At 48.4% G+C, this 26,692-nt stretch overlaps 1 protein-coding gene across 12 annotated transcripts; it reads left to right on the top strand.

Annotated features, from left to right (window-relative positions):
* On the top strand, positions 1 to 24,961 carry NME9 (NME/NM23 family member 9). Of its 12 annotated transcripts, none has more exons than XR_006885440.1 (13): positions 48 to 113; positions 503 to 536; positions 5,953 to 6,010; positions 10,835 to 10,938; positions 12,049 to 12,120; positions 13,800 to 13,916; positions 15,303 to 15,378; positions 17,772 to 17,854; positions 19,970 to 20,062; positions 21,004 to 21,158; positions 22,587 to 22,723; positions 23,955 to 24,090; positions 24,618 to 24,961. XR_006885440.1 is itself a non-coding variant. In XM_046641182.1 (13 exons), the coding sequence occupies exons 2-12, from the start codon at positions 507 to 509 to the stop codon at positions 24,341 to 24,343; spliced, it is 936 nt and encodes a 311-aa protein (XP_046497138.1). In that variant the 5' UTR covers positions 48 to 113; positions 503 to 506; the 3' UTR covers positions 24,344 to 24,392; positions 24,618 to 24,961. The 12 variants fall into 12 exon arrangements, 9 of the variants coding, with proteins under 9 accessions (XP_046497098.1, XP_046497163.1, XP_046497138.1 ...); XR_006885439.1 differs by having other exon boundaries at positions 23,955 to 24,392; XM_046641182.1 differs by lacking the exon at positions 23,955 to 24,090 and adding an exon at positions 24,333 to 24,392.
* Positions 24,962 to 26,692: the final 1,731 nt, after the last annotated feature.

Genomic DNA, 26,692 nt, shown 5'->3' with positions numbered 1-26,692 from the left:
CCGTGGCTAGGTCACTGCAGACTCGGTTGGAAACTCTCACAGCGCGTTGAGGTCCGTGTACCTGTCGAGAGATCGTTCACAGTGGTTCAGCTTCCCGGGAATACACTGGAACAGTAGGGATAGCAGGGTTCTGTGGCCTTTTTCCGCCCTAATTCCTCGGCGGGCGCTCCGATGCCTGCCGGGCTGCGTCGCCTGGAGCCCCCACTCGGGCCTCTGCGCGCGCCCCTTGGCTGGCTCTGGGGCGAGGAAGGGGCTTCGCAAATCTGCAGAAAACCCGCCCCCCCGAGCCGCAAGCCCCCGGGCTGCGGGCTCGGCCTCCCTCGTGGGGTGTTCGTTTTCCACCTGTGCGTTTATTTTCTGCCACTTATAAGCACCTTAAAGGGACGAGGGGCTTTGTCTGGAGGAAGCTCTTGGCTTGCTGATCCACGCAGCGGTTTGCCTCGAGGCTGCGGCCGGGGAAGGGCCTGAGCCCGCGGTAACAGTGCTTCTGTCTTCTTTGCAGAGCCATGGGCAGCAAGAAGGAAATTGCCTTGCAGGTAAGCCTCTAGGGGCGCTTGCTTCCTGCACTTGGTTGGGGTTGGGGACGAGCAGGATGGTGTGGAGCGGGAAGTGCAGTATGAAAGTGATATTGTTTGCCAGCAGTCTATTACAGCCAGTGTTCTCAAACTTGAATATGGTACCTTCCGTCTTAAAGGAAAAAAACTTATCTTGGACCCCTAGTGATGACAAATTTTTTGTGCACTTAAATATAAACAAACATAAAATTGGGTGTAAGCTCTTTATGGTTAGAGTCCTTATGTAATGGTAAAACCCAAACATGCGTTAAAAGAAAATAAAACTACAAAACCGAGAAAATATGAATCAATATAATTCGATGTGACTTTTTTGTTGAAATATAATTGCCACTTGCTGTGGGAATCTGATATAGGTTCTTTTGAGTCTGGGCACACGTCTGTAGCTGAGTGCTCTCCAGAGATCCAGTTCTCCTACCACTGCTGTCATCAATCATTCGCTTATTCAAAGTAGATTTTGATATTTTATGTGCTGCACATTCGTTATATGGAGTGCCTTACTTACTTTGCGCCTGGGACAAGTGAATCCATAAGCCAGTGTCTCTGCTCTTTTTTTCTTGGTCCTGGACAATAATTAGTGGGTGATTCTACAGTGATGGTAAACCTGCAGGCATAGCTGGAACTGGGAGGGAGGGCTTCGTCATCAGGAGATCATCTGATGATCTGTAATATGGGTACATTTTAAAGCAAACCTTAAAACGTCTCCTACTCAACTTGGCCCATCAGGATAAATGCCAGGCTACAGGCACCGCCTGGAGACTAGAGAGCAGCAGCAGTCCTGAGCCACCTGATTCCTTTCATTGTTCTCGTGGCACCAGGAATTTGCATGTGAATTTCAAAACACTAGTGATTTAAAAAAGGGAGAAAGCAATGTCTGTCTAAGGATTACGTTTACTGGGAGGGGGTTGGCGGGGGAGGGAAGAGCTTTGAATTGGAAGTCAGAAGACCTTATGTAGTTCTTGACTCTTCTCTCAGCCAACTCTGGGACTTTGTATACGTCATGTAAACTCTCTGGGCTATAGCTTGTCCATCTGTAGACAAGCATTGATGTTCTAGCAGTCCAGAGTTATGAAACTTCATGTGTCTATATTCTGTCCGTAAATAAATTCTAAGAACCCGGTCCTACCACTTACTGCCATGTGAACGAGTTCTTCAACCTCTCGGACCCTCCACACCCTTTATGAAAACAGGAGGGATGTTACATAACCTGCAGAGTTGTGGCAAGAGACTCCTTTAGACACTTCTAGGATGGTCTGAATGCTGTCTGTGGTGGCTCTAAGATTTTTGCCCCATATGATTATCTTTTTGTGTGTCTATGCCCAAATCTCCTTTGGGGGTAATAACATTTTTTAGCAATTTTTTTTAAATGTATATTCCCCAGAGCCCTGAGTTCAATGCGGTACTCAAAGTAAGTGCTCCCATTTGCTGAGGGAGGAGGCAGTGGTGTGCACGGAGGCGTCTGTGTGGGCACTGCCTCTCCACCAGGTCAGCTCCTTAAAAGCAGTGCTCAAGGGTCTGCCAAGCCAGGAACTCTGTCCTCTCTCTGGGTAAGACTATTTAGGATTCCTTTTGTGACTGAGATGGAAATCGCAGGACATCAAGAGACAGCCTGGTTGAAAGTGCCAGAGGGGCTGGCCCGGTAGCTAGTAGTTGAGTTCCTGGGCTCTGCTTCAGCGGCCTGGGGTTCACATGTTTGGATCCCAGGCATGGACCTACACACTGCTCATCAAGCCATGCCGTGGTGGCATCCCACATAAAATAGAGGAAGATTGCCACAGATATTAGCTCAGTGACAATCTTCCTTAAGCAAAAAGGAAGATTGGCAACGGATGTTAGCTGAGGGCCAATCCTCACACACACACAATTGCCACACATTCCCCATTCATTCCCTACAATGTAGGGCTTGGTGAAGTCCAGCTATTTCCCGTTCTGTTCTGCTCCCGCCCTGCTCCTCCGAGTGAGATTCTTCCACTGCCCACAGAGTCCTGGCCCCACTGCCGATGTGGCTCCCTCCACGACAGGGGTGCACTGCGGAGAGTTGCCACTGGCTGACAGCTGAGCCTCTGAGACTGACTATTATGAGAGAGAGGCTGGGGGTGGGGGTTCTTCTGAATCCTCTGTCGCTTTCCTCAGGACCATAGTTATGGGCCCAGGATGACATCAGTCCAGCTCTCTTACCTCATTTAAGGCATCAAGAAGAAGGCTTTTCTGTTTTTTATCCTTTTTTATCCTTTGAAACAAAAAAGTATGGAAGCATGATTTCCTTGAAAGATGGATCTTTAATAAAGGATTTGCGGATGTTACATGTTTCCAGCCCTTTTAAAGGGACAAAGACCTTAACACACCTGTACTAAGAATGAGCGGTAATTGTCATGGTCTTTTAATTTATATAGTTTCAAGGTAGCTCCTCACAAAACGTATTAATTACAAAGGGAAGAGGAACAATTTCACAGTGTAGAAGCCTGACACCACCTTAATCAAGTGATCAAAGTGAACATCATCCGTAATGGGGCAGATCGAAACTGTGTCACCTGACAAGATGCAGTGAGAAGAACATTCTTCCACTTCTCTGACACTCCAACCAGTTCCAACCAATCCAATCAGTTCCAACCAATTACAACCAATCCAACCAGTTCTAACCAATTCCAGCTAGTTCCAACCAATCCAACAAGTTCCAAACAATTTCAACCAATCCAATCAATTCCAACCAATCCAACCAGTTCTAACCAATTCCAACCAGTTCCATCCAATCCAACCAATTCCATTCAATCCAACCAATCCCAACCAATCCAACCAGTTCCAACCAATCCAACCAGTTCCAAACTATTCCAACCAATCCAACCAATTCCAACCAATCCAACTACTTCCAACCAATTACAACCAATCCAACCAGTTCCAACCAATCCAACCAGTTCTAACCAATTCCAGCCAGTTCCAACCAATCCAACCAATTCCATTCAATCCAACCAGGTCTAATCAATCCAACCAGTTCCAAACAATTCCAACCAATCCAACCAGTTCTGACCAATCCAAAGATGCACAGCCTGAATCTAATCAGGAGGAAACATCAAACACACCCAAACTGAGGGACATTCTACCCTCTTGTAGTCTTCAAAAGTGTCAAAGTCATGAAAATCAAAGAAAGACTGAAAAACTGTTCCAGATGGAAGAGACCAAAGAGACTTGACAAATCAATTCAGCATCTGGTTCTGATTAGATCCTGTGCTATTCAGGACATTACTGGGGTGACTGGTAAAACTTGAATGGGGTCTGAGTATGAGAGAGTCATAATGCATCGTGTTTATTTCCTGATTTCAATGGTTGTATCACGGTTATGTGGGGTAATGTATTCAGAGATAATAGGATATCAGGTTTGTCATTTACCTTCAAATAATTCAAGCAAAGGTTCTTTATACTGTACTTGCAAATTTTCTGTAAGTTTGAAATTGTTTCAAACTAAAAACGTTATACAAAAATATACATTATTAATAATGTACTATGTATGATATGATATATATATCTCTCCTTGAATTTCATTTATGACATAAACCAGAATATTTCTTAAGTAAGAGAAAAATGTGAAGAGATGGCAATAAATTCAACTGTTAATTATTTCTGATGTGGATGTTTGGATATATTTAACAAAAGATGTGCCAAAAGTATACACTGAAAACTACAAAACATTGCTGAGAAAATTAAGGAAGATTTAATAAATGATGAGAAACATGTTCCTGAACTGGAAGATTTCAGTTTTGTCCCAAATTGTTCCATAGATTCAATGCAGTCCCAATTAAAATCTGTGCAGGAGTTTTTGCAGAAATTGACAAGCTGGTTCTAAAATGTATATGGTAATGCAAAGGACCTAGAAAAGCCAAAACAATCTTGAAAAAGAAGAATAAATATGGAAACCTGACACTGCCTGAGTCCAAGACTTATTATAAAGCTATAGTAATCAAAATAGTGTGGTACTGACAAAAGAACAGACTAAATAGGTCAATGAGATAGAATAGAGTCCAGAATAAACCCATACTATTCCGTCAGTTGGCTTTCAATAAAGATGCCAAAGCAATTTAATGGTAAAATAAATCTTTTCAACAAAGTTTGCAGAAACAACTGTATCACTTCATGGAAAAAAAAATTAACCCCAATCCTTCCCTCACAATATAGACAAAAATTAATTTCAGATGACTTGCAGGCTTAAATTAAATTAAAGCACATGAAATAGTGCTCAGCACCACTAGTGATCAGGGAAATGAAATTAAAGCCACAATGAGATACCATTATGTTACCATCAGTGTGACTAAAATTTAAAAGACTGACATCACTAAGTTTTGGTGAGAACCTGGAGCAACCACAACTCTTATGCTTTGCTGATGGAAGTTTAAAATGGTACAACCACTTTAGGAAAAGTGGTGGCTGTTTCTTATGAAATTGAACAGACATTTACCCTGTGTCTGAGCGGTTCCACTCCCAGATATTGACTTACTGAAGACAAATGAAAACATGAATAGAAGAGGATTTAACAAGAATGTTCATAAGTCTTTATTTATAGCCCCAAACTGGAAGTAACCCAAATATCTATCAAGCAGATTATGATATCGTCATATAGTGGAACATGCTCAGGAATAAAAATGGACAAGCTACTGACACACGACTACACAGAGGAGTCCCAGAAGTACGCTGACTGAAGGAAGCCGGCACAAAATAATACATGTTGTATTGTTTCATTTGTAGGAAGTTTTAGAACAGACAAAACGAATCTATCGTGACAGAAAGCAGATCGGTGTTTACCTGGGGTGAGGGGTGGGGAAGGACTGAGAGGAGACACGGTAGAATGTTCTGGGGTGATGGAAGTGTTCTGTAGTGTAATAGGGGTATGTATGCTTTTGTCAAAACTCAAAGAACTGTAACACTTTAGTTCTGTGTATTTCACTGGACATAAATTATATCTCAATAAAACATAAAAAGACAAAAAAGAAAAAGTGAATGAATACCTCTCTGTACATACATATAGGTAAATGTCAAAACAATGTTGAGTGAAAACACAAATTGCAAAAAGTTATCTATTGTATGATATTATTGATGTACATTTTATGGACACGAAACAACTTTATATATTGGTTTTGGACAAGTAATAAGTAAAACATTATTTTTTTAAATGACAGATTTTCTTAGGATAGTGGTTATTCCTGAGGATGGAGGCAGGAAGAGAGAGAAGGAGAAAACAAGATCGGGGAAGGAGGCCAGCTTAGGCTGTGTCTGTAACTATTTCATGGAGAAGGAGAGAGAGACAGAGGGAGAGAGATCTGGAGCAAATACATCAACTCGTTTCCCCGTCAGTGCCCTGGGTCATACAGTGTTTGTTTCTCTTTGATGTTAGGTCAACATCAGCACCCAGGAGCTTTGGGAGGAAATGCTCAGTTCCAAAGGATTAACTGGTAATTTAAGATAATTTTTTAGATCCTTCTTTTGCAAAATTGCTAAATGATGTCTTGAACCCTGAAGAGAAAAGCTGCAGTGAGCACTATTTTCCTATATCCTTGAGTTTCATAAGTAAGGAACCAGGTGATTTCTTTGTGTGTGTGTGCACGCATGTGTATACATACATACATACATATATATATCTGGCTTGAACATGTTCATAGTTCAGTTCAGGCACCTGGTCAGTACTGCTGGATAACAGGGTTTCCTTGTTTCAGAGCTGACTGTCTTACTCAGGGGTTGTTTGCTGTTAAGGAACAGAAACCTCTCCTAATGGCCTGAGGCATGAGAGGGGAAGCAGTGGAAGGAATTCAGGGATCTCTTGGAACACAGGGGCTGGTAGGAGAGCCAGGCATCCGAAGGGCCCGGAACCAGGGGCTGCACAGTCATTAGGAAACAGCACAGCCACTGTCCCTGGGCCCCCTCGTCTCTATCCTCCTTGTATCAGTTATCTATTGCTGGGCAACAATTTACCCTGAAACTTAGTGGTTTGAAATGACACCCATTTACTATCCCCCAGTTTCTGTGGGTCCGGAATCCAGGTGTTGCTTAGCTGGGCGCCTCTGGCTCAGGGTCTCTCACCAGGCTGCAGTTTAAGAGTCACACAGCGGGAGCCGACCCCTTGGCTGAGTTGTTAAGTCCACACGCTCCGCTGCGGTGGCCCAGGGTTTGCTGGTTCGGATCCTGGGCGCGGACATGGCACTGCTCATCAGGCCATGTTGAGGCGGCGTCCCACATGACACAACTAGAAGGACATGCAACTAAGATATACAACTATGTACCAGGGGGATTTGAGGAGATGAAGCAGGAAAAAAAAAAAAAAGGGTTGGCAACAGTTGTCAGCTCAGGTGCTGGTCTTTAAAAAAAAAAGAAAAAGAGTCACACAGGGAATGTCAAGGCTCAGCTAGACTCAAATTTGCTCCCAAGCTCGGTGTTGTGGCTTTGGCAGATCTTAGAACGTCACTTCCAAGTTCATTCATGTGGCTATTGACAGGACTCAGGTCCTTGCCAGCTGTTGGCCAGAGACATCAATTCCTCCAAAAGGTTTTACAACATGGTAACTTTCTTCCCTCAGAGCAGGCCAAGAGGGAAGGCGGGAGAGAAAGAGAGAGAGAGACAGAGAGGAAAGTCATAGTCTTTTGTAACATAATTTCAAGAGTGACATCTTTTGCCCTATTCTACTAGAAGCCGTCACTAGGTCCAGCCTGCGCTCCAGTGCAGGGGATCACACAAAGGCATAAATCCCAGGAGACTGGCCCACCTTAGAGGCTGCCTACCACCCCCGCTCCTCCACTATTCCTCTCTCTTCTTTGTCTACTCTAGACATCTCTGGGCTGTTTTTCTCTGTGTCTGCTCACGTCTTCTCTCTATAAATACACCTGCTCCGTCAGCTTGTGTTTGCTCTTCTCTCTCTCCGCCACCCCCCTCACCAAAGGACTTCAGCATTCAAACCCCTCTCCCCCTTCCCTCTCTCATGGCTCAGTTTGTCTTTCCAGCCCCTTCACCCTCTGTTCCCTGAGGTGTGTCCTGAGCTCCAAACTGTTTCCTAACATGCCACAAGTTCTCTTTCTTCACTTTTATCCGTGTTGTTCCTACTACCTGGAATATCATGGCCCCATCACACCCTGTACTTCCTCACTCCCAGGCCCTGCTCCAAAGCAGCCTCCTTGCGCGCAGTCTTTCCTGAACCTCTGTGTCGTCACCTGCCCCTGGGGGTCTCTAGGGCATTTGGGGTGGGACTCTGTCTCAACGCCCCCAGCAGACACCCAGCTTGGTGGGACCCCTGCGTGGGTGAGCACCCTCATGGCTTTCCCCATAGACTGTCAACACAGGGGCGTTGTCTTGTTCATCTCGTCTGGAGCAGACTTGTCCGGGCCTGGCTGCTGGTTAAATGTGGTTGCCTTGACCCAGTAGCGTAGTGAGGAGTTGCCACCCTCTACTACTTGAGGGATTACAAAGCCTTTTTGACGGTGCCAGGTCGTAACTCTTCTGTCCATGTGTCTTGTCTGTGCAACTAGAACATGCCTCCAGGGCAAAACCACCATGACTTCTATTTCTTTACCACCAGTAAGAAAACTACCACCTCATCACTTTTTGAGAATCTGCCTGTGTTCCGGGCACCTGATGTGATCCTGGTGAGAGTGTCGCAAGTGTCGACTCTGTCAAACCCTGCTCTAAGCTGTGCAAGGGAACTGTGTTGACTGAAGGCAGCAGGGGCCCATCTGCCCCTTCTCGTCAGGCAGTCTCGAGGAAGATATGCTCCTCCTTCTTTCTGGAGCCAGCAGAAATTTGCCTCCCAAGTCAACCACCATCTTGGAAGTCTTGCCTTCTTCTGGCTCATTTTCATCTGCCTTCAAACATGCAGAAGTCTACTCAGGTTTACACACACACACACACACACACACACACACACACCCCTGCACAGGTTTTTGTATTCCCTGCCATTCTTCTCCTTCAGGTGTCTTTTCTATTTTGCTTTCTGTCTTTCAGAGTCAAACTTTTCGGAGTCCTCTCCAGTCCCCAGGCCCCCATAACCTTGTGAAGTGTACCTTTGTCCCCGCCACTCCATGGGGCACCAGGGAGTGCAAGAGGAGATGGGAAGCTCATACAAATGACTGGGCTGAACTACCAAGTCAAATCCTGCATAGAGATTGGTAGCTAATTGGGCCCCCAATTTTTTCCCACTGGGGCTTGAACCTGCTCTTCTTGGTGGGCCTGGATATAGGGTCCTCTTAGTCTTCAAGGACTTTTTCCTTACTTGACCCAAATGCCTTTCTCCCTCAACGGTGAGGCTGCTGTCCTTAGAGAAGCCCAGAGCTTTATCCTCCGTCTGATGCTAAGGCCCCAGTCCCTCTCTCCTGCCCCTGCTGGGGTCTGGTTGCCTCTGAGACCACTTGCCTTAGATTCTCCGGTTGGTACTGGAGACCCAGCGTGTCTAGAGTCGAGTTCACTTTTCTCCCTCCCCAAACGCTCTCTCCCTGCCCCACCCAGTTCTCTCTGCCAGGCTCCAAGGTGGAGTCCTTTTCACACCCACTCGACTTTCCTCCCCAGTTCTCTCCACTTCCTTTTCAAAGTCTCATGGATTCCCCTGTTCCTCCCCTCCCATCGACACTGCCACCCCCGTGTCTGGCTTCCTTATCCCTCCCACACCCAGCTCAGCTCACTTTCTTTCTGCAAAACTATGCTGCCTGGCTGAACTAACCAAGACTGCTGAATCTGTGCATCCAGCTTCTTTCCTGGGGGAGTTGAAAGAGCATGGGGCTTCAGACAAACCTGGGTTCACACTTGGTTCTGCTGCTTGAGAATTTTATTTTTTTACCTTGGGTTGCTCACTCCACCTCTTTGAACTTCAGCTCCCTCGTCTCTCTGGTAGGATAATGATGCCCATCTCACGGGGTTTTCTGAGAGAAAAGCAAAGCGCAGATGCCCTCTTGCAGCTTAATAAATATCACCTCCCTCTCCTCTCTACACCTTGCTGAGGGTCCTCATCGCCTAGTAAATCAGGATGCAACTCCTTAAACCCACATTGCATACTCTTCCACTGATCTCTGCCACCTCTTCCCACAGCCCATCCCCAGGCAGGTGTGAGCCCGCAGGCAGCCCCTGGACGCCCCAGGCTGTGCCTGCACGTGCTTCCCACCACAGCCTCCCTTTCTGCCCATCCAAGCGTGGCATTTTCCAAAAGGCCCAGTGTAAGTCGCCCCTCCACTAGGAAGCCTTCCTCCCCTGATTAGTACAGTACAGTGTTCATACGGTGCTGCCAGAGTCTGTTAATTTGAATAATGCTAATTTATGTCGTGTTTTACTAATAGTTCTCCCGTGATGTGAAAATCTTAAAATGTGAATCTTCAAAAAGTAAAATCACAAATTGCATGCTATTAAAATTGGCAGGCCTGAGAGTTTATAAACAATGTCTACACTACCTCCCCATGACGCGGATACCACGCCACTCCCGCTGCCGAACACAAGGCCACCTGTGTGGATGAGGCAGGAACTCTGAGGGCTGAGGTCTTTTTGAAGACATCCTTCCTCTAAAATGTGACCTCTGGGACATCACAATCTAGCACTTGCTGCATCTTCGTGATGGGGCCAGGCGGGTCCTGCGTGGATCTGTGCACAGGTGCCGGCCCAGCTTGCTCACAGGCCTCATGGTCTAGTGCAGTCCCACGAGAGGCTTCCCTCTCCCCAGCCCTGGCACGCTCCACAGACTGGGGCCAAAGAAGAAAAAGCTACCCCAGTTCCCACCTAGGTCTCTATCGGGTCCACTTTCCAGGAGAGCAATGTCAATTTCGTAAAGTGAATAAAACTCTCCTTTACCCAAAGCAAGTGGGTTTTAATTTGTCAGGGAAAAGGTCAAAGCTGTGTTTATTATCAAGGTAGCTAAGAGTTGACTGTACGCTGGCCGGTCACATACAGAGACTTCTTCCTTTTAGAATAGATAGTTTCAGTCCAATTCAAATACTTATTGAGGGCCGCTCTGTGCTAGGTCTGCCCCTGAATGTGCCTGACAATTCCTTAAGGTAAAGCATCCATGTTAAGAAAATGATTTTCCACCATACTGACTGAATTATGTTTATAATTCAGAACGCTGAGCTCATAACAATGAGGGAGAGCTGGGTTTCCATTGCTCGCTGTACTCTGAGGGGATAATAAAGCCCTTTAAGCAGTAAGCGCCCCTGCAGACAGATGTCCTCTGGAGGGGTCAGAATGGCCAGGGATAAGTTCCACCGGCCATGGACGGCGCCGGTGCCCACTGAACGGTGCGCTTCTTGTCCACGCAGTGGTCGACGTCTATCAAGGCTGGTGCGGCCCCTGCAAACCCGTGGTGAGCCTCTTCCAGAAGATGAGGATTGAGGTTGGCCTGGACCTGCTGCATTTTGCATTAGTAAGATCCTCTCTTAGCAGCGTGTCACATGACATTGTAAAAAAATTAAGAATTTAAAAATAGGAAGAGGAAGTGCAAGCTGCCTTTACCAGATCATTGAAAGGGCACCAGTTGTGGATTTTGGGGTGGCTATCAGTCATGATGCTTTATAATTTCTCCAGAGATGCAGATTCTGGCCCCACCGCCACCTCCCTGACAGTGTGGGCTTGGGCAGTCTCCTGATGCCGTGCGCGGGGAAGGGATCCGTGTCACCCTAGAGGGGATGCTCCTTCGTGGCTCGTGAACACTGTGAACTCTGAAGTGTCACTTTCAGAGCCCAGGGTTTCAAGATTTCTATCCTTGCTCCATAAAGGAGAACTTTTAGCAAAGATTTCCTTGGATTAATGTATGGAAATGGGAATAAATTCCAGAGAAGTGGGCAAGAGACACTCGATATGCTGCATGGGTCTGAGGGTCACAGACAGTGAACGTGGGAAATACACCATACACTGATTTCTTGAAGTTTGCCTTCAAGGACTCTGCACTTCCTCCCTCGGGAGTCGGTGCTGACGCTTCTGTAGAGTGTGGAGGAAGCGCCCAGATGGGGACACGCTGTGTCCGTGTTCAGAATGGGGTTCACCAGACACACACCTCACACCTTCCACCTCTGTCGTTGCCAGTCCGGCAGCGGGAGGAGGCTGGACAGCGGAGCTCCCTCGTTTCGGAGCAGGAGCTGGGAGGGGAGCAAGAGAAACCTCATTTCCTCCTGATTTTAGTCTTCAAAAAAGTACACTGTCAACAATTTTTACCAATATGTTGACAGGACAATTGTTAAGATTCTGTTGAAAAGACATTAGGAGCAGCATGAGAGCAAGCTGGGGCTTCGCCTGGTAGGGCAGTCACTGTGTGTGTTGTGTGTGTATGTGTGTGTGTGTGTGTTATATGTAGTGTGTGTATGGTATGTGGTGTGTGTGGTGTGTGTGTGTGGATGTAGTATGTGTGTGTGTGTGTGGTGTGTGTACAGTGTAGTGTGTGTGTGGTGTGTGTGGATTGTCCTGTGCGGTTCATCCCCCCTCATGCCCCCACAGGCCCGCTGTGCCCAGGGTCCTGCTGACAGCTTGTCTTCTTCAGGCGGAGGCAGACTGTCTTGATGTCCTCGAAAGATACCGCGGGCGGTGTGAGCCGACCTTTCTGTTTTATGCAGTAAGTACATTGTCAGAAGCAGAACTATGCGATGGTTGCACCTGGTTAGAGCTCAGGTAGACACGTCTCGCTGGATCAGTCCTCTCTGGGAGTCACCATGAGGCCTCACCGGCCCACACAAGTGATGCTGTTGTTTTATTGCTTTGGCTAAAGACAGATGTCCTTAAGTCATGGTAAGGCAGGGCCCTGACTGGGATGGTGGCCTGCGGGCAGTGCTCGCTGGAGGGGAGCAGGGAGACACAGCTTCTGCCACTCACTCTGGGCTCCAGCAGCCTTCCTGACCGGCGGGAGCCACTCACATGCTCCTTCGGGCTTATGCGCGCTCTTGCCTGAGGTTTCCCTCTCAGAGCAGTTTCCAGATTTCCATCCTCTGCCCCGTGGAGGGGAACTTCCAGCAAACGTGAATGCTCCTTTATGGGGTAGACAGGCTGTGCATTCACCTTTATTTAATCATAAAATGTGATGATGTGTTTACAGAAAGTCAGAAATGAGAGGGACTATTGATGAAAGCCAAGTGGTTCAGTGCTTTGAAAAGATAATTTCGATGTCTTGGGTGTGACATCCACTGGCACAGCCCTTAAGGTCCACTGTCTCACACCTGGCTTCCTAGGTTTAGGTCAACTGCCAGGCCCTGAAGGCAACGGATCGCTGTGCAAACCCTAACTGGTCCAGCCCCTCATCTACGGTCGGGGAACCAGGGTCTAGCCGCCCAGGCCAGAGTTTAGTTTGGAAACCGTCGGGCCCCTGCCCTCAGCACTGCAAGTAAAACACTTGGAACTCATGGTGAAACATTATTTGGGCTCTGGGCTGTTAGCAGGGAGACTGAAGTTAGAGGACGAAACATGGTGGGGGAGGGAGGGAGAAGTGGGGAGGAGCCGAGATGAAAGTGCGCCCGGCCAGACCGAGCTGGGAGCTGAGCTGCAGGAATGGGATCATCACCACAGTGGTTTGCTTGCTGGAGCCCGTGGCAATGAAAGCATAAATTGTCGTCGGCGTGTGGGAGCATGGGCCGAGCCAGCAGGCTCCATCGCATCCCTCCCCCTATGGGGGTCCACTGCAGCACGGGATGGCAATGGAGGAGGACCCACTCTATGTGAGCTGCTGGGAGAATATGCAGTGAGAAGGTTAAAGCAGAAACTTAGGTCACCCCGAACACCACCTCCACCGTGAAGCCTTCCCTGACCACCCCAGATGGAGCTGATTCTTGCCCCGATTCAAGTATCCCTATTAAAGCAATGGTCTTATTCCATTGGAATTGTTTCCCTGACATGACCACCTCTCTCCCCACTCACTCCCCATTCATTGAAGGTGGTGAGCAATTAGGTCTTTTCATGTTTGGTGTTCATATTCTGTGCCTCTGTCTGGGTGCTTGGTGTCGGAAGTGCTCGATAGACATCTGTTGAGTGACTAAGCCCTTTATCGGCCACACTTAGTCCCTCACAACCTAGCGTGTGCTGTTCCTCCCTTAACTGGTTCCCAATGCCTTGGAGGAAATTTTGAAAGGAGGGGCATGGGATAGAAGGCAGAGAAGTGGCTGGAGGCTGTGGGCCTGGGGTGATGGCCTTGACCTTGGGCACACTCCTAAACAAAGCCCTTGAACACTCTCGTGTCTCTTGAGAGAGAGTAATGTCACGAAGAGGGGTCGGTGGTTTGCCCAGTACGTTGATGCCGTGTTCTAGGGAGGAGAACTGGTGGCCGTGGTTCGCGGCGCAAACGCCCCCCTGCTGCAGAGAACCATCCTGGACCAGCTGGAGGCCGAAAAGAAGGTGCTGGCTGAAGGCAGAGAACGGAGGGTGGTAAGGAGGTCACTTCTGCAAGCAGCAAACCCACGAGGGTCCCCTCCGCTTGCCCCACCCTTTTTCTGGCACCGTCGGTGGGAAGTGTGGTTAAATGCCCACCCCTGCATTGCACCCCACTGAGGCCTGGGAGGAGGGCGCCTGCTGACCATGACAAGTTTGCCCTTTGAAGCTTCTTTTAAGAAGTCGTCTCCTTCCTCCAGAGTATGTTAACTTCTTTTATCCATTTCCTTTTCATCCCCCCTTTCAACTCAACAGGCGTTTTTGGAACCCTGACAATGAATTCCGAAATGGAAACACAGTTCTGAATCAAGTAGTGGGAAGGAGGCGTCAGCCTCAGGGTGACATCTCTCCTGGGTCACCTCTCATTCCTGATGGTTCTACTTATGGATCCCAGAGGGTTCATTTCTTTCGTTTAGAAGTTAAGCTCTGTCATTACCAGGAGCAATCGGATCAGCATAGCTTGTGATTTTGATAAATTCTTTCCATGATCACACAGACTGCAAGTTTTTCACAAATAATTGGCTGCCTTTGGATATGGACACACCGTAGGTAGAGAGAGGTACTTCCTGGTTCTCTGAGCATCTGCCAGATGAGCCTTAACATTGTTCAAAGTTCATTGTTCAAGTTTGAAACGTTCCAAATAGTAAACCCTATTTTTATAGAATGGATTAGAATGAAATCATATATTTCCCCCAGAAAACTGGCAATTTTCCCCCCAAAAAGAAAATCACAAATGCTTTTGCCTTCTCCAGGGAGCATCATCTCTCTCTTCACTACCTCCCTGCGCTGGGTAGCCAATTGCTTCTATGTATTTCAGCTCCTCCTCTGTGTTCTTGCCAACTCTCTATCACATTCTTCTCTTTCCTTAGTTTTGACTTGATGTTTGTGAAAACAGGCAGAATCTAAACCTTCAGATCAGCACGGATTTCCGTGTCTTCAAATGCTCTCACCCCACTGTCATCTGACTACTAACAAGGGTCTTGTAAAGTTTCCAAGACTGATAATCTTTTTTTTTTGAGGAAGATTAGCCCTGAGCTAACATCTGCCACCAATCCTCCTCTTTTTACTGAGGAAGACTGGCCCTGAGCTAACATTCATGCCCATCTTCCTCTACTTTATATGTGGGGTGCCTGCCACAACATGGCGTGCCAAGCGGTGCCATGTCCGCACCCGGGATCCAAACTGGTGAACCCTGGACCGCCGAAGCGGAAGGTGTGAACTTAACCGCTCCGCTACTGGGCCGGCCCCAAGACTGATAATCTTGACACTTTTTTTTCCTCTGTATTTTGGACCTTTATGTTTTTGGTTTCTGCAGGTTTTGGAAGGTCTTTGTGGTAATTTTAATTAGCTAACTACTTTCTGTTCATGACCAATCTGCACTAGATTAAAGATGAGGCTCTTTCTGATGAAGATGAACATTCTTCTCATGAAAAGGACGATGGTGAAGATGAGGATGTGGGTGAGTACACAACCAACAAGGAAGGGAAAAGGGCAAAGCAGACTCAGATTTGATGGGTTTTCCAAAAAATATGTGAGTAATCAGTTTATTGAACAATCTGAACTCTGGGAAGATTAATCATAAAACGTTTTGTCCCCAATCACCTGACTTCAAACACACTGTGTCAGTTCTCCCTTCTGCCCCTTAATGGCATCTTGGGCACCGTTCACAGCCTTCTGATCATGTTCAGACATAACCAGTGTGGCTTTCATGGCAATTACCGGGCATCAGGAGAAGCTCCATTCAATAAAGTGGAGGGTAGTGGCACTAATAATGTAGAGTCATGATGCTGGTGTTTCCTTAGACCTTATTTGAGCTGACAGCTCAAGTTTCTGTTTTCACCTTTTTTCTGAAGTGTCAGAAAGTCAGCTGTACTGAACACCTCCCTCCGACAGCCCTGCGCCCTCGTCCCGGGAGTCCCGAGCATCCCTCACCCCTGGGCGTCACAGTTCTTCCTGAAGCTTTAATAGGAGGAGAACAGCTTTATCTGACAGTGCGCAGAGACACCGGAAGTCAGAAGGGCCCTTGCTGGGAAGGTGCTCTTGATGGTGGCTGAGACACCAGGGATAACCAGGGTTAAGTTCAGGAACGGAGCTGGAAAGAGAAGGAAGATTTTTATTATTGCACGAAGTAGAAAGGCTGTTTATTGGAGAGTGGATGAGGACTGTTAGAGTTGGATTCTAACAAGGAAAGAGGCTCAGTTTAGAGAGCAAGGAAACATCAACTGTGAAAAGAAATCAGTGATTGGGCTTCTGCAGGAAACAACTTTTGCCTCCTTTTTGGGTTATCTCCTCTTTCTTCCCTCCCAATTATTCCCTCTCAAATCAAGTCTCTCCATCTAGAAAACATCACAAAGCCTGCCCTGCCCTTAGCCTTTCTCTCCTGCACAGCCGAGCTTCCTGAACTTCGTCCACACTCGTGGGGCCACCCCTTCCCTTTGAATCCTGTCCCCACCTGCTGTGTCTGGCCTCTGTGCCCGCTCCTCCCTGAGCAGGTGCTCATGGGGGCACCAGAGACCTTCTTGGTGCCAAATCCACTAGGCAACTAGGCAGGTTCCAGTCGTATCCTGTGGCATCTTTCGGTGGACTTGGATGGTGTTCACAACGTCTCCCTTCTCAAACCCTCTTCTCTTTTGGTTTCGGAGACCTCACGACCTTTCTCGTTTTCCTTCTACATCTCTGGCCTCTCCTCAGCCTCCCCTCCATTGCCTTCTTTTCTTTTGCTCTTCTTTCAAGCTGGAGTTCTCTGGGCCCCTGCTCTGGCCTCTTCTCTTCTCCCTCCACATCTGTAGGTGATCTCATTAACTGGTCAGTTTATAACAGAATTTATTGTGAGTCTCTTTAAAGTCTAAGTGTACATGGGATGTTAGAAACAGTACTCACAGAAAAATGAACAGGTTTGTTGCTGAAAATGTTTCACATCTTTGCAGTACACGTTTTGAGATTTTTAGAGTAAGAAGCCCTACTTAAATGCAGACATTGTCATATTTTATTGCAACCCAATAGATGTAAAAGCTGCGAACGGGAAAATAGGGGAATACAGAGTCAATGGAGAGTGCAGGTAGCGCCCCAAGGCCAAGTTCGTCCAAGCAGGACCACACCAGGCATGGCCTCCTGGGCTGGACACAGGGCTCTACAGCTTCCGCTGGCCTGAGCAGTGGCAGCTCCCTTAACACCACTGCTAACGGGACCTGTGGACACTGGCCAATCAGTGCACTGGCCAGTGGGCTATGACTGGTGCCTTGGCTCCAAATAACGAGCTGGCCAGTCCGGTCTTCCCTCAGGAGAATCTGCACTGAGACCTGGAAGATGGAAGCTGCAGTTTGTTGTAGGTGGTGGCATTGGAAAGTTGTGGGGACTCAGGGCCTGGCCAGCCATTCTTGGCCACACGCCAGGAAAGCTAAAAAGCAGCATTGGTAAAGGAGCCAGTGCCGTGAGAGAACACAGTAGACCGCGGGCAGAGGCCAAGAATCACAAGAGTGTGACAGGAAGGGACAATAGTGGCCAGGCCTGCACTGCCTCTGCTCCAGCTCTCCCCCATCCAGGCGACTCTTTCAGTTGCTTCCGGGTTTCTGCTCCTGAGTAGTCTCTGATCTTCTCCCCCAGCCCCCCTCCCTCTCCTCAGCCCCTTCCTCCCAGGTTTATGTCCCCTGCATGTCAACGTCCCTTGCAGCCAGGTTGAGGTTGAGGTCTGGAGGCAGACCGGGGCATCCACTAGAGTCCAGGTCTGCAGGGACACAGCCGGGAGGCCAGGCGAGGGAACCCCGGGAGCCGTGCTCAGAGGCTGCCTGGTCCCTGCGGGTGGCCTACCGAGAGCCTCAGAGACGCTGACAGCACTGCCCTCACTGACTGCAGTTTCAGCAGAGAAGACCTGCACCTTGGCCATCATTAAACCAGATGCGGTGGTCCACGGCAAGACCGATGAGATTATTATGAAGGTAAGAGACACCACACTTACCCTGCAGACTGTCCTCATGTCTTCCCGGTGGGAAAACAGGCGTGGGGGCTCATGCAGCAGTGTCCTAGTGGGAAAAGAAGGCTTCTAAGGACCTTTAGCCAAAATTCCATTTAAGTCACTTAAAAATTTTAAATCTAATTGGGAAAGATACCATGAGGATCAGGGTCGCCACAGCTTTTAATGTTGCCTTTTTTTTTTTTTTTTACTTTTTACTTTTTATTAAGATTATGATCGTTTACAACCTTGTGAAATTTCAGTTGTACGTTATCGTCAGTCATGTTGTAGGTACACCACTTCACCCTTTGTGCCCACCTCCCCACCCCCGCTTTCCCCTGGTAACCACCAATCAGTTCTCTTTGTCTATATGTTTAACTTCCACCTATGAATGGAGTCATAGAGAGTTCGTCTTTCTCTATCTGGCTTATTTCACTTAACATAATACCCTCAAGGTCCATCCATGTTGTTGTGAATGGGATGATTTTGTCCTTTTTTATGGCGGAGTAGTATTCCATTGTATATATATACCATATCTTCTTTATCCAGTCATCAGTTGATGGGCACTTAGTTGCTTCCACGTCTTGGCTATTGTAAATAATGCTGCAATGAACATAGGGGTGCATGGGACTTTTGGGATTGCTGATTTCAGGTTCTTAGGATAGATACCCAGTATTGGGATGGCTGGGTCATATGGTATTTCTATTCTTAATTTTTTGAGAAATCTCCATACTGTTTTCCATAGTGGCTGCACCAGTTTGCATTCCCACCAACAGTGTATGAGGGTTCCTTTTTCTCCACAACCTCTCCAACATTTGTCACTTTTTATCTTATTTTTGCCATTCTAACAGGTGTAAGGTGATATCTTAGTGTAGTTTTGATGATTTCCCTGATGATTAGTGATGATGAGCATCTTTTCATGTGTCTATTGGCCATCCGTATATCTTCTTTGGAGAGATGTCTATTCATGTCCCCTGCCCATTTTTTGATCAGGTTGTTTGATTTTTTGTTGTTGAGTTGTGTGAATTCTTTATATATTGTGGAGATTAACCCTTTGTCAGATATATAACTTGTAAATATTTTTTCCCAATTAGTGGGTTGTTTTCTTGTTTCAATCCTGTTTTCCCTTGCCTTGAAGAAGCTCTTTAGTCTGTTGAAGTCCCATTTGTTTATTCTTTCTATTGTTTCCCTTGTCTGAGAAGACAGGGTGTCCGAAAAGATCCTTTTGATACTGATGTCAAAGAGTGTACTGCCTATATTTTCTTCTAGAAGCCTTATGGTTTCAAGTCTAATCTTTATGTCTTTGACCCATTTTGAGTTTATTTTTGTGAACGGTGAAAAAGAATGGTCAATTTTCATTCTTTTACACGTGGCTGTCCAGTTTTCCCAGCACCATTTGTTGAAGAGACTTTCTTTTCTCCATTGTAGGCCCTCAGCTCCTTTGTCGAAGATTAGCTGTCCATAGATGTGTGGTTTTATTTCTGGGCTTTCAATTCTGTTCCATTGATCTGTGCACCTGTTTTTGTACCAGTACCATGCTGTTTTGATTACTGTAGTTTTGTAGTACATTTTGAAGTCAGGGATTGTGATGCCTCCAGCTGTGTTCTTTTTTCTCAGGATTGCTTTAGAAATTCGGGGTCTTTTGTTGCCCCATATGAATTTTAGGATTCTTTGTTCTATTTCTGTAAAGAATGTCATTGGGATTCTGATTGGGATAGTGCTGAATCTGTAGATTGCTTTAGGTAGTATGGACATTTAAACTATGTTTATTCTTCCAATCCATGTGCATGGAATGTCTTTCCATCTCTTTATGTCGTCATCAATTTCTTTCAGGAAAGTCTTGTAGTTTTCATCGTATAAGTCTTTCACTTCCTTGGTTAAATTTACGCCAAGGTATTTTATTTTTTTTGTTGCAATTGTGAATGGGATTGTGTTCTTGAGATCTTTTCCTGTTAGTTCGTTGTTAGAGAATAGAAATGCTACTGATTTATGTATGTTGATTTAATGTTGCCTTTTCCTTTATCGTTTATTTTTCAACTAAGTTAAATGTAAATTTGGGGTTGATTTACCCTTTCAAAATATGCATATATATATTTTACAGATCCAGGAAGCCGGCTTCGACATTTTAACAGATGAAGAGAGAACCTTGACAGAGGCAGAAATGCGACTTTTCTACGACCGCAGAGCTGGAGAGGTCCGCTCGTCTGCTTCCACATGTCCAACACACTCTCCTTTCTTTCTCTTTCTCTAACATCATGCTTACAGACTGACATTAGTTTGGGAGAAAATAGAATATGATGGAGAAGAAGGATGTGAACAGCAAGTGGGCCGTGAGTTTGCTCTCAGCATAATGGTTGCAAGGAAGAGATTGTGACGCTAACTTAAGTAATGAAACAAGGAGTTTATTGGTACTCCCTAACTACCAGAATCGAAGGAAGAGAGCTGAAGGAGTTGAAAAGAAGGTCTCGGGGAGAAGAAGAACTAAGACAGGTGCAGGGATCTAGGAGCAAAACCTCAAGGCCAGTCACTTGAGGTGCTGCTGTTGGATAAGTCAGATTCAACCACCCACCATTGCTTCTGCTAATGACTCACCTACTCAGGAGGGAGGGTCTAGTTGACCGAGCTTGGGTCAGAGCCCCACGTCTCAGGGGAGGTGTGTGCGGCGAGGTTGGGGGGTGACAGGCATCGTGGTGTCAGGCAGACCAGGACCAAGTGAACTGGGGAAGGGCTGCTCCCCAAAGGGAAAGCAGTGCTGCTACGGGAAGAAGGGGGAAGGGTTGCCAGGCTCTGCAAAAATGAAGTCTCAGCTCCATCCCACGCCGTGGTTGTCCAGCATCTGCATGATTGCCATGCATGTGGTCTTTTAGATGCCCCACCTAATTTATTATAATCTCACATTCAGTCCCAAACGAGTCACCTCCAAGTCTCATCTTCCTGCCTTTAATTTATATCTGGGTTCTCCGGGTGTGGTTGGGCACCCTCCCCGCCCCTCTACCCTGGGCCCTCCACGGGCATGCTGGCTGGTGGCAAGACTGCCCACTGTCCCCCTTCCATCCTGTGGGGGGATGGGCCCGCTGACCCTCTGCAGGCCCCACGGCCCCTGCCCTGTGTCACTGTTTTCCCTCCCTGTGCTAGGAGGCATTTGAGAAACTGGTACATCACATGTGCAGTGGACCAAGCCACCTCCTGATCCTCACCAGGACTGAGGGTGTCGAGGACGTGGTTACTGCCTGGCGAACCCTCATGGGGCCCTGTGACCCTGAGGTGGCAAGGAGGGAGCAGCCTGACAGGTGATGTCGCAACTGTGGTCCTTTCATCCATCTCAAAACCTGCACCCAGGGAAGCTGAGAGCCCTGCTCGATGTTCAGCCCAGAATCATGGGTAACACAGAGGCTCTCTGATGGTCATAAAGCCCCTCTTCGTTATATATTTGGAGAGACTCTGACCTCTTTGTTACGTATTTGAGGAGGCCCTGCCATGCTCACCCTGTGATCCAGTCCCCAGCCATTCACTGAGTGCCTCTTGTCATCTGCCTCTTTGCTGCCTCCTCCCCCTCCGCCCTCTTCTGAAGGCTGCTGCTGGATCCAGTCCTCACTGCTCTTTCTGCAGCCAGAGGGGCCCATAGTGTGGTCCAGGAAATGCAGATTCCGGAGCCCCACCCAGGCCTGCCAAGTCAGAGACGCAGGGAGGGACCTAGGATCTGCACTGTAGACTTGTTGCCCACCCCCCACCCCCAGCCCCAGGGTGTCCTGAGGCCCCCTAGGGTCTGAGCACCCTGTTCTGCACCCCACCCTAGGCTACAGTGGTCTGCTCCCTGGCCCTGTGCATATTTAGTCTGGCCCCGCCAATGCCAAACCCACTGTGTGTTGCCTTTGAAGCCGACAGAGTCCAGCCAACAGGAAAGAAATTAGCAAGAGACTAAGTAACTGCAGTTGTACCTGTAGTTGTAAGGGGCCGGGAACATTCGTGAATGAGGCAGCCTGGGCAGTGAAAGGCAGCCCGGGGTTCAGATCTTAGGTTGGCGCATACTCAGGCAAGTCCCTTCTCTGGGCCTCTGTTCTAGTCTGTAAAGAGGCGATATGAGCACCTGTGATAGGAGGCGTAGAGTGTCACGGTTAAGAACACAGACTTCAGGATCTCTCTTCTCTCTTACTGACTGCGTGGCCCTGGGCCGTGCTTTAATCTCTCTGAGCCTGAGTCCTCATCTGAAAAATGGCTACTACAATAGGGCCTGCCTCCGCCGCTGATGAGAGGGTTAGAAGAGTATATATATGTTGAAGCACTTACGACAGTGCTTGACATGCGGGGAGCCCTAGCACCATTCGTATTATCTTGTGGGGATCCTGGGGGATTAACTATGCAAACCTGTGCCAAGCCCCTGGCAGGGTGCCGGCCCCTGATAGTGACATCCACCAAGGGCAGCCCCTGGGCCTATGCTGTGCCTCACGCATATTTAAACTGGGGGTCAGGATGGAGGCTCCCTCGCAGGGCTGTGGCACACACGAAGCCCCAGGACACGTGCCCAGAACACTGCCATGACAGACGAGACGTCAACCACGGTCCTCCTTGCTGTGGTTCTTGGCTTTTTCAGCAGAGAGAAAGCCAGTTCACAGAAATGCAGGGTGCTGAACGGTAGCTGGGGACCATGTTGCCAGAGAGAAAAACATTTCTTTTCAAATGAAACAACCGTTTCTTGTACATTTTGCTAATGTTCCCAGTCTCCGCGCTCGGTATGGCACAGAAATGCCCTTCAATGCGGTCCATGGAAGCCAGGACAGAGAAGACGCCAGCCGAGAACTGGCACTGCTCTTCCCCGGTTTTAAGTTTTCAGATGAAGTGCCAGAAGCCCCTCGGGGTAAGTCACCAAGGCGGACTGGCCTTCATGAAACCTGCAGGGAGTGAGCGGGGCTGACAATAACTCTGTGGTGACCCCGTCTTCAGATGAGTGAGGTCCTGTTTGGGAGACGGGCTCTTACATACCTGTAGCTGCAGTCCTCATCTGTTCTGTGTTTTTATAGACTAAGTGCTGCTTTTTAATATCGCCATTACATTTTTTGCTCCATTCTTACTCTGGAGCCGTATTTTCGTTGCAAAGTTACTTTGCATTTTCCTGTGGAAACCACTGGGAAATGTAACTAACTTTCTGGAAGCCTACTTCGAAGCCATTCGGAGGCCAGATCTCACCCCTCACTTCCTCTGCGCTCCGTGTGCCCCACACTAAGCCCTTGGTGGGGATGCTGAGAAGCGGAGGGACACAGAAGGGGTCTCTGCCGGAGCTTGCTGTGACTCTCGGATCAGCCCCCACAGTTTGGGAAAAGCATGCTGGGTCCAGGCTCCAAATCTGGGTAAGACACCCTGGGCGGCCGGCGCGCGTGACTTACCCTGTTTCCCAAATGGGAGAACCAGGCCTCGGCCGGCTGCTCCTGCCGCCAGCCGCGGCGTCGGCTTGGAGCCTGAGGTGAGGTGGAGGGGCCAGGGCTGAACATCCTGGGAAGAGCAAAGGACGTGACGGTGGGATTCTTGGGCGAAGGCTGCGTGCAGATCTGAAATGGTCATGACCCAGGTGTACCTAAATGTTTAGGTTTGAAGCAGTATGTTTACCCAAATGTTTGATATCTCCATGGTCTCCTCCAGATTGGAATGCGGCCACTAAGAGCAGGGACGGGAGGGCGGGCCGACCCGCGCTGGCCCGCTGCCAGCTGAGGGCCAAGCTGAGAGCGCGCTGTGGTTCAGGGAGTTGAGAAATCAGGGAGTGTGGCTCTCTGTGGGTCAGAGACCCAAGTTTACACAGCCGAGTGTGTGCTGTGGTCATTCAAAGCCATTCCCCCGCCGGGATGGACTCTCACTCTGGTCATGGTGGCATTGCTAGGGCCAGCTTTCCTCTGGGGACCTGCCCTCAGAGAGAGCCCACGATGCATGTCCTATGTGTGCAGGGCCATGGGCTGTCTTCGTCCTTTTGGAGTGACTGGAAAGGAGGAGGTTTAACTCAGGGCTGCATCTGGGGGAGAGGAGGGCAGAGCAGCTGGGGAATACGCCCGGTACTGGCGAGAGTGTAGGGACATCTGAGCCTGACTTTTTGGCCTCAGGTGATAATGAGCAAAGAGGACAATTCCAGATGCATCTGAGCCCAGACCACATCCCGGGAATAAGTCACAGCCTCCTGTGGGCATGAACTTGCAGCAGCCTCGGTGGGATTGCTGATGCTCTGCCCATTTGTTTGAGGTGCCGTGTCTTCTCAGTTGTCAGGAGCAGAGTGTGTGTTCAATGTACCCGGCACTTTTCCTGCTAAGGGGCAGGGGTCAGGGCACTGGAGACACAACCCTGGGTTTGAATCCTGGCTCCACTCTTTACCAGCCCAATAGCCTGGGGAAAGTAAGTTACCTTCTTTGGGCCTCAGTTCCCTCATCTGTGAAATGGAGATAAGGATAGACCCGTTACAGCCCATAGTAATCATCTTCCTCCAGGGCTGTTGTGAAGATGGGAGGAGAGGGAGGAGAGGTTCTCAGCCCGGTGCCTGGCGCTTAGTAAGTGCTCCACAAATGTTGCCCTTCTCCTCATTCTTTCATTCCTGGTCCCTGATACGCGTACTAGGACCTCTCTTTGCTGTCCCTTCCGCCCTGACCCCTCACTTCATCATCTGTGAAGTAGTTAGATGCCCTTTTCCTGTTTCTTTGTGGATGGTGTGTGGGACAGAGGACTGGGACAGGGCTGTGTTTCAGAAATCCTACAGAACATCTGTCATCCCACAGGCCACGGGGCCGAAGGAGCGAGTGGTGGGCCCCACGAGGCTCAGGTGCCCTGAGCATGTGGATGGACAAGGCCGTGACTGAGGTGGGGCCCGAGATGAAGTGCCAGTGCACAGAAGGAAACCTCCAGAACCAGAACTTATTCTTTGAGCACTGATACTTTTTTGGTTTATCTTTCATGAACAATAAAAATAACAGTGTGTACTTTCCTGACTTATTAAACAGTACATAGAGCATATACTAACACTTTTTTTTTTTTTTCTATCTCTGGGATTTTACAAAATAAATGGACATCAGTTATTGTCCTCCGCTGTGATACGATGTCATCCCAGGTCAGTGTTGCCCCAAGAATAAATCTACTTTATGAGTTAAACAGTTTTCGAGCTGAACTTGGTAACTATGAACTTGAAAACAGTGCAACAAGATGGGACATGACGCTTCCAGGCAGAGTGACGTGGAGGCAGGTACAAATCGGCTTTACATCTTCATGCTGCCACCCCAGCCAGGAGGACAGTCCTGTGACGCTGCCAGCTTTGCCATCTGTGGTCCTCCACGGAGCAGGGCACATTCATAAAGCAACACTTGGGGTTTCATTTGGAACCAGGATCCATCTAATTTTCTTGACGTGCCCCTTCCCTGTTTCTTTGGTTTCTGATTCTGGCTAAAGCCTGGTTTTAAAAGCTGCGAGCTCCTGGGAGCCAGGTTGCTGCGGCTTCCACTGAAGTGCCTGGTTTAGCCACCCCTGCACAGCGTGCCCTTGAGGGATACAGGAGGTTTTCAGTACAAAGTAACTGTTATTAGCCCCGTGGGTATTAACGTGCACAGCCACCCTCTCTTACCAGCCCGCTCTTGGGTTTATTTGTAAATTCGCTAAGCCCAGCATACTCCTTCCTCTCCGAGGGAAAGGCTGTGTTCTGCATCACAAGGCAAATGTCAGCCATTTCCTTCTCATTTGCTGGTTTTCTCCAGAGGACTCTGTCCCTATGACTTGAAGAAGTTTTTTTTTAAAGATTGGCACCTGTGCTAACATCTGTTGCCAATCTTCTTTTGTCGTTGTTTTTCTTCTTCTCCCCAAAGCCCCCCAGTACATAGTTGTATATTCTAGTTGTAGGTCCTTCTGGTTGTGGCATGTGGGACGCCACCTCAGCATGGCTTGATCAGTAGTGCCATGCCCGTGTCCAGGATCCGAACCAGCGAAACCTTGGGCCGCTGAAGCGGAGTGCACGAACTTAACCACTTGGCCACGGGGCCGGCCCCAAAGAAGTTCTTTAAATGGGCAGTTAGCTCCCAGAAAACTGCTCTTCCTGGGCACGTTACTCTTCCTGCCAGCCTAGAGCATAAGGCACCCTGTGCTGGCCCTAGGGATAGAGGGATGAGTCAGGCTGTGTGAAGGTGGGGACCAAGGCCTGTGACACTGGGTGGATGGCTGCGTTTCCCATGACTTTGTGTCACCTCTGGATGGAAACATGCAAGCCTACTGTGCTCGTCAGCATCTGTACAGTCCCCGTGAGAAACAATGTGCTCAATGGAGTTCTCCCTGACAAGATCGGTTAGAAGTTGAATCCACTGTTTCAGACCCCCAGACGTGCAGCCAACCATGGGGCTATGCTCTTCCCTTTGTGAATGGGCTCAAGAGGGGGACTCAAGTGGTCTGTGCCCACCTCTGGCAAATGCCTTGGAGGAGCACTAGGGCCCTATGCCTGGCCTTCCACACCACAGGTGCTATGTGGCTCTGAATGAGCTGCTCGGGGGTGCGCCCAGCTGACAGATCTCCCCAGAAGCTGGGACCCAAGGATCTTCCATCACTGGAGAGAAGAGAAATGGAGCGACCAAGGCCTCTGAAAGCAGCAGAACAAGGGGAGAAGGTGGGAGAACTGGACCTGCAGGGGGAGACGTGTGCTGGTGTCTGGGAATGAATGACCTTGAAGCCTTCCCAGGAAGTAGTCGGAGCGGCAGGGCTGGGAGGGGGAAGCAGGAGGGGCACTGAGTGATGGGGCTAGAGAGGCAGGGGTGGTGACACACCCCCTTCTTCCATTACTTGCTTGGGCATATCTTGTCTCAGAGTCCAGAAGGTTCAC

This window comes from Equus quagga, chromosome 1 (assembly GCF_021613505.1).
Source record: "Equus quagga isolate Etosha38 chromosome 1, UCLA_HA_Equagga_1.0, whole genome shotgun sequence".
Classification (NCBI taxonomy): Eukaryota; Metazoa; Chordata; class Mammalia; order Perissodactyla; family Equidae; genus Equus; species Equus quagga.
Note: the sequence above shows the minus strand (reverse complement) of the source record. Positions and strands in the feature narration are given on the sequence as shown.

Coding starts and splice junctions, on each gene's coding strand:
- NME9 (XM_046641142.1), top strand. CDS start 507: ATGGGCAGCAAGAAGGAAATTGCCTTGCAG. Junction 6,011..10,834: donor CAGTTCCAAAGGATTAACTG/GTAATTTAAGAT, acceptor TTGTCCACGCAG/TGGTCGACGTCTATCAAGGC. Junction 20,063..21,003: donor ACGACCGCAGAGCTGGAGAG/GTCCGCTCGTCT, acceptor TCCCTGTGCTAG/GAGGCATTTGAGAAACTGGT.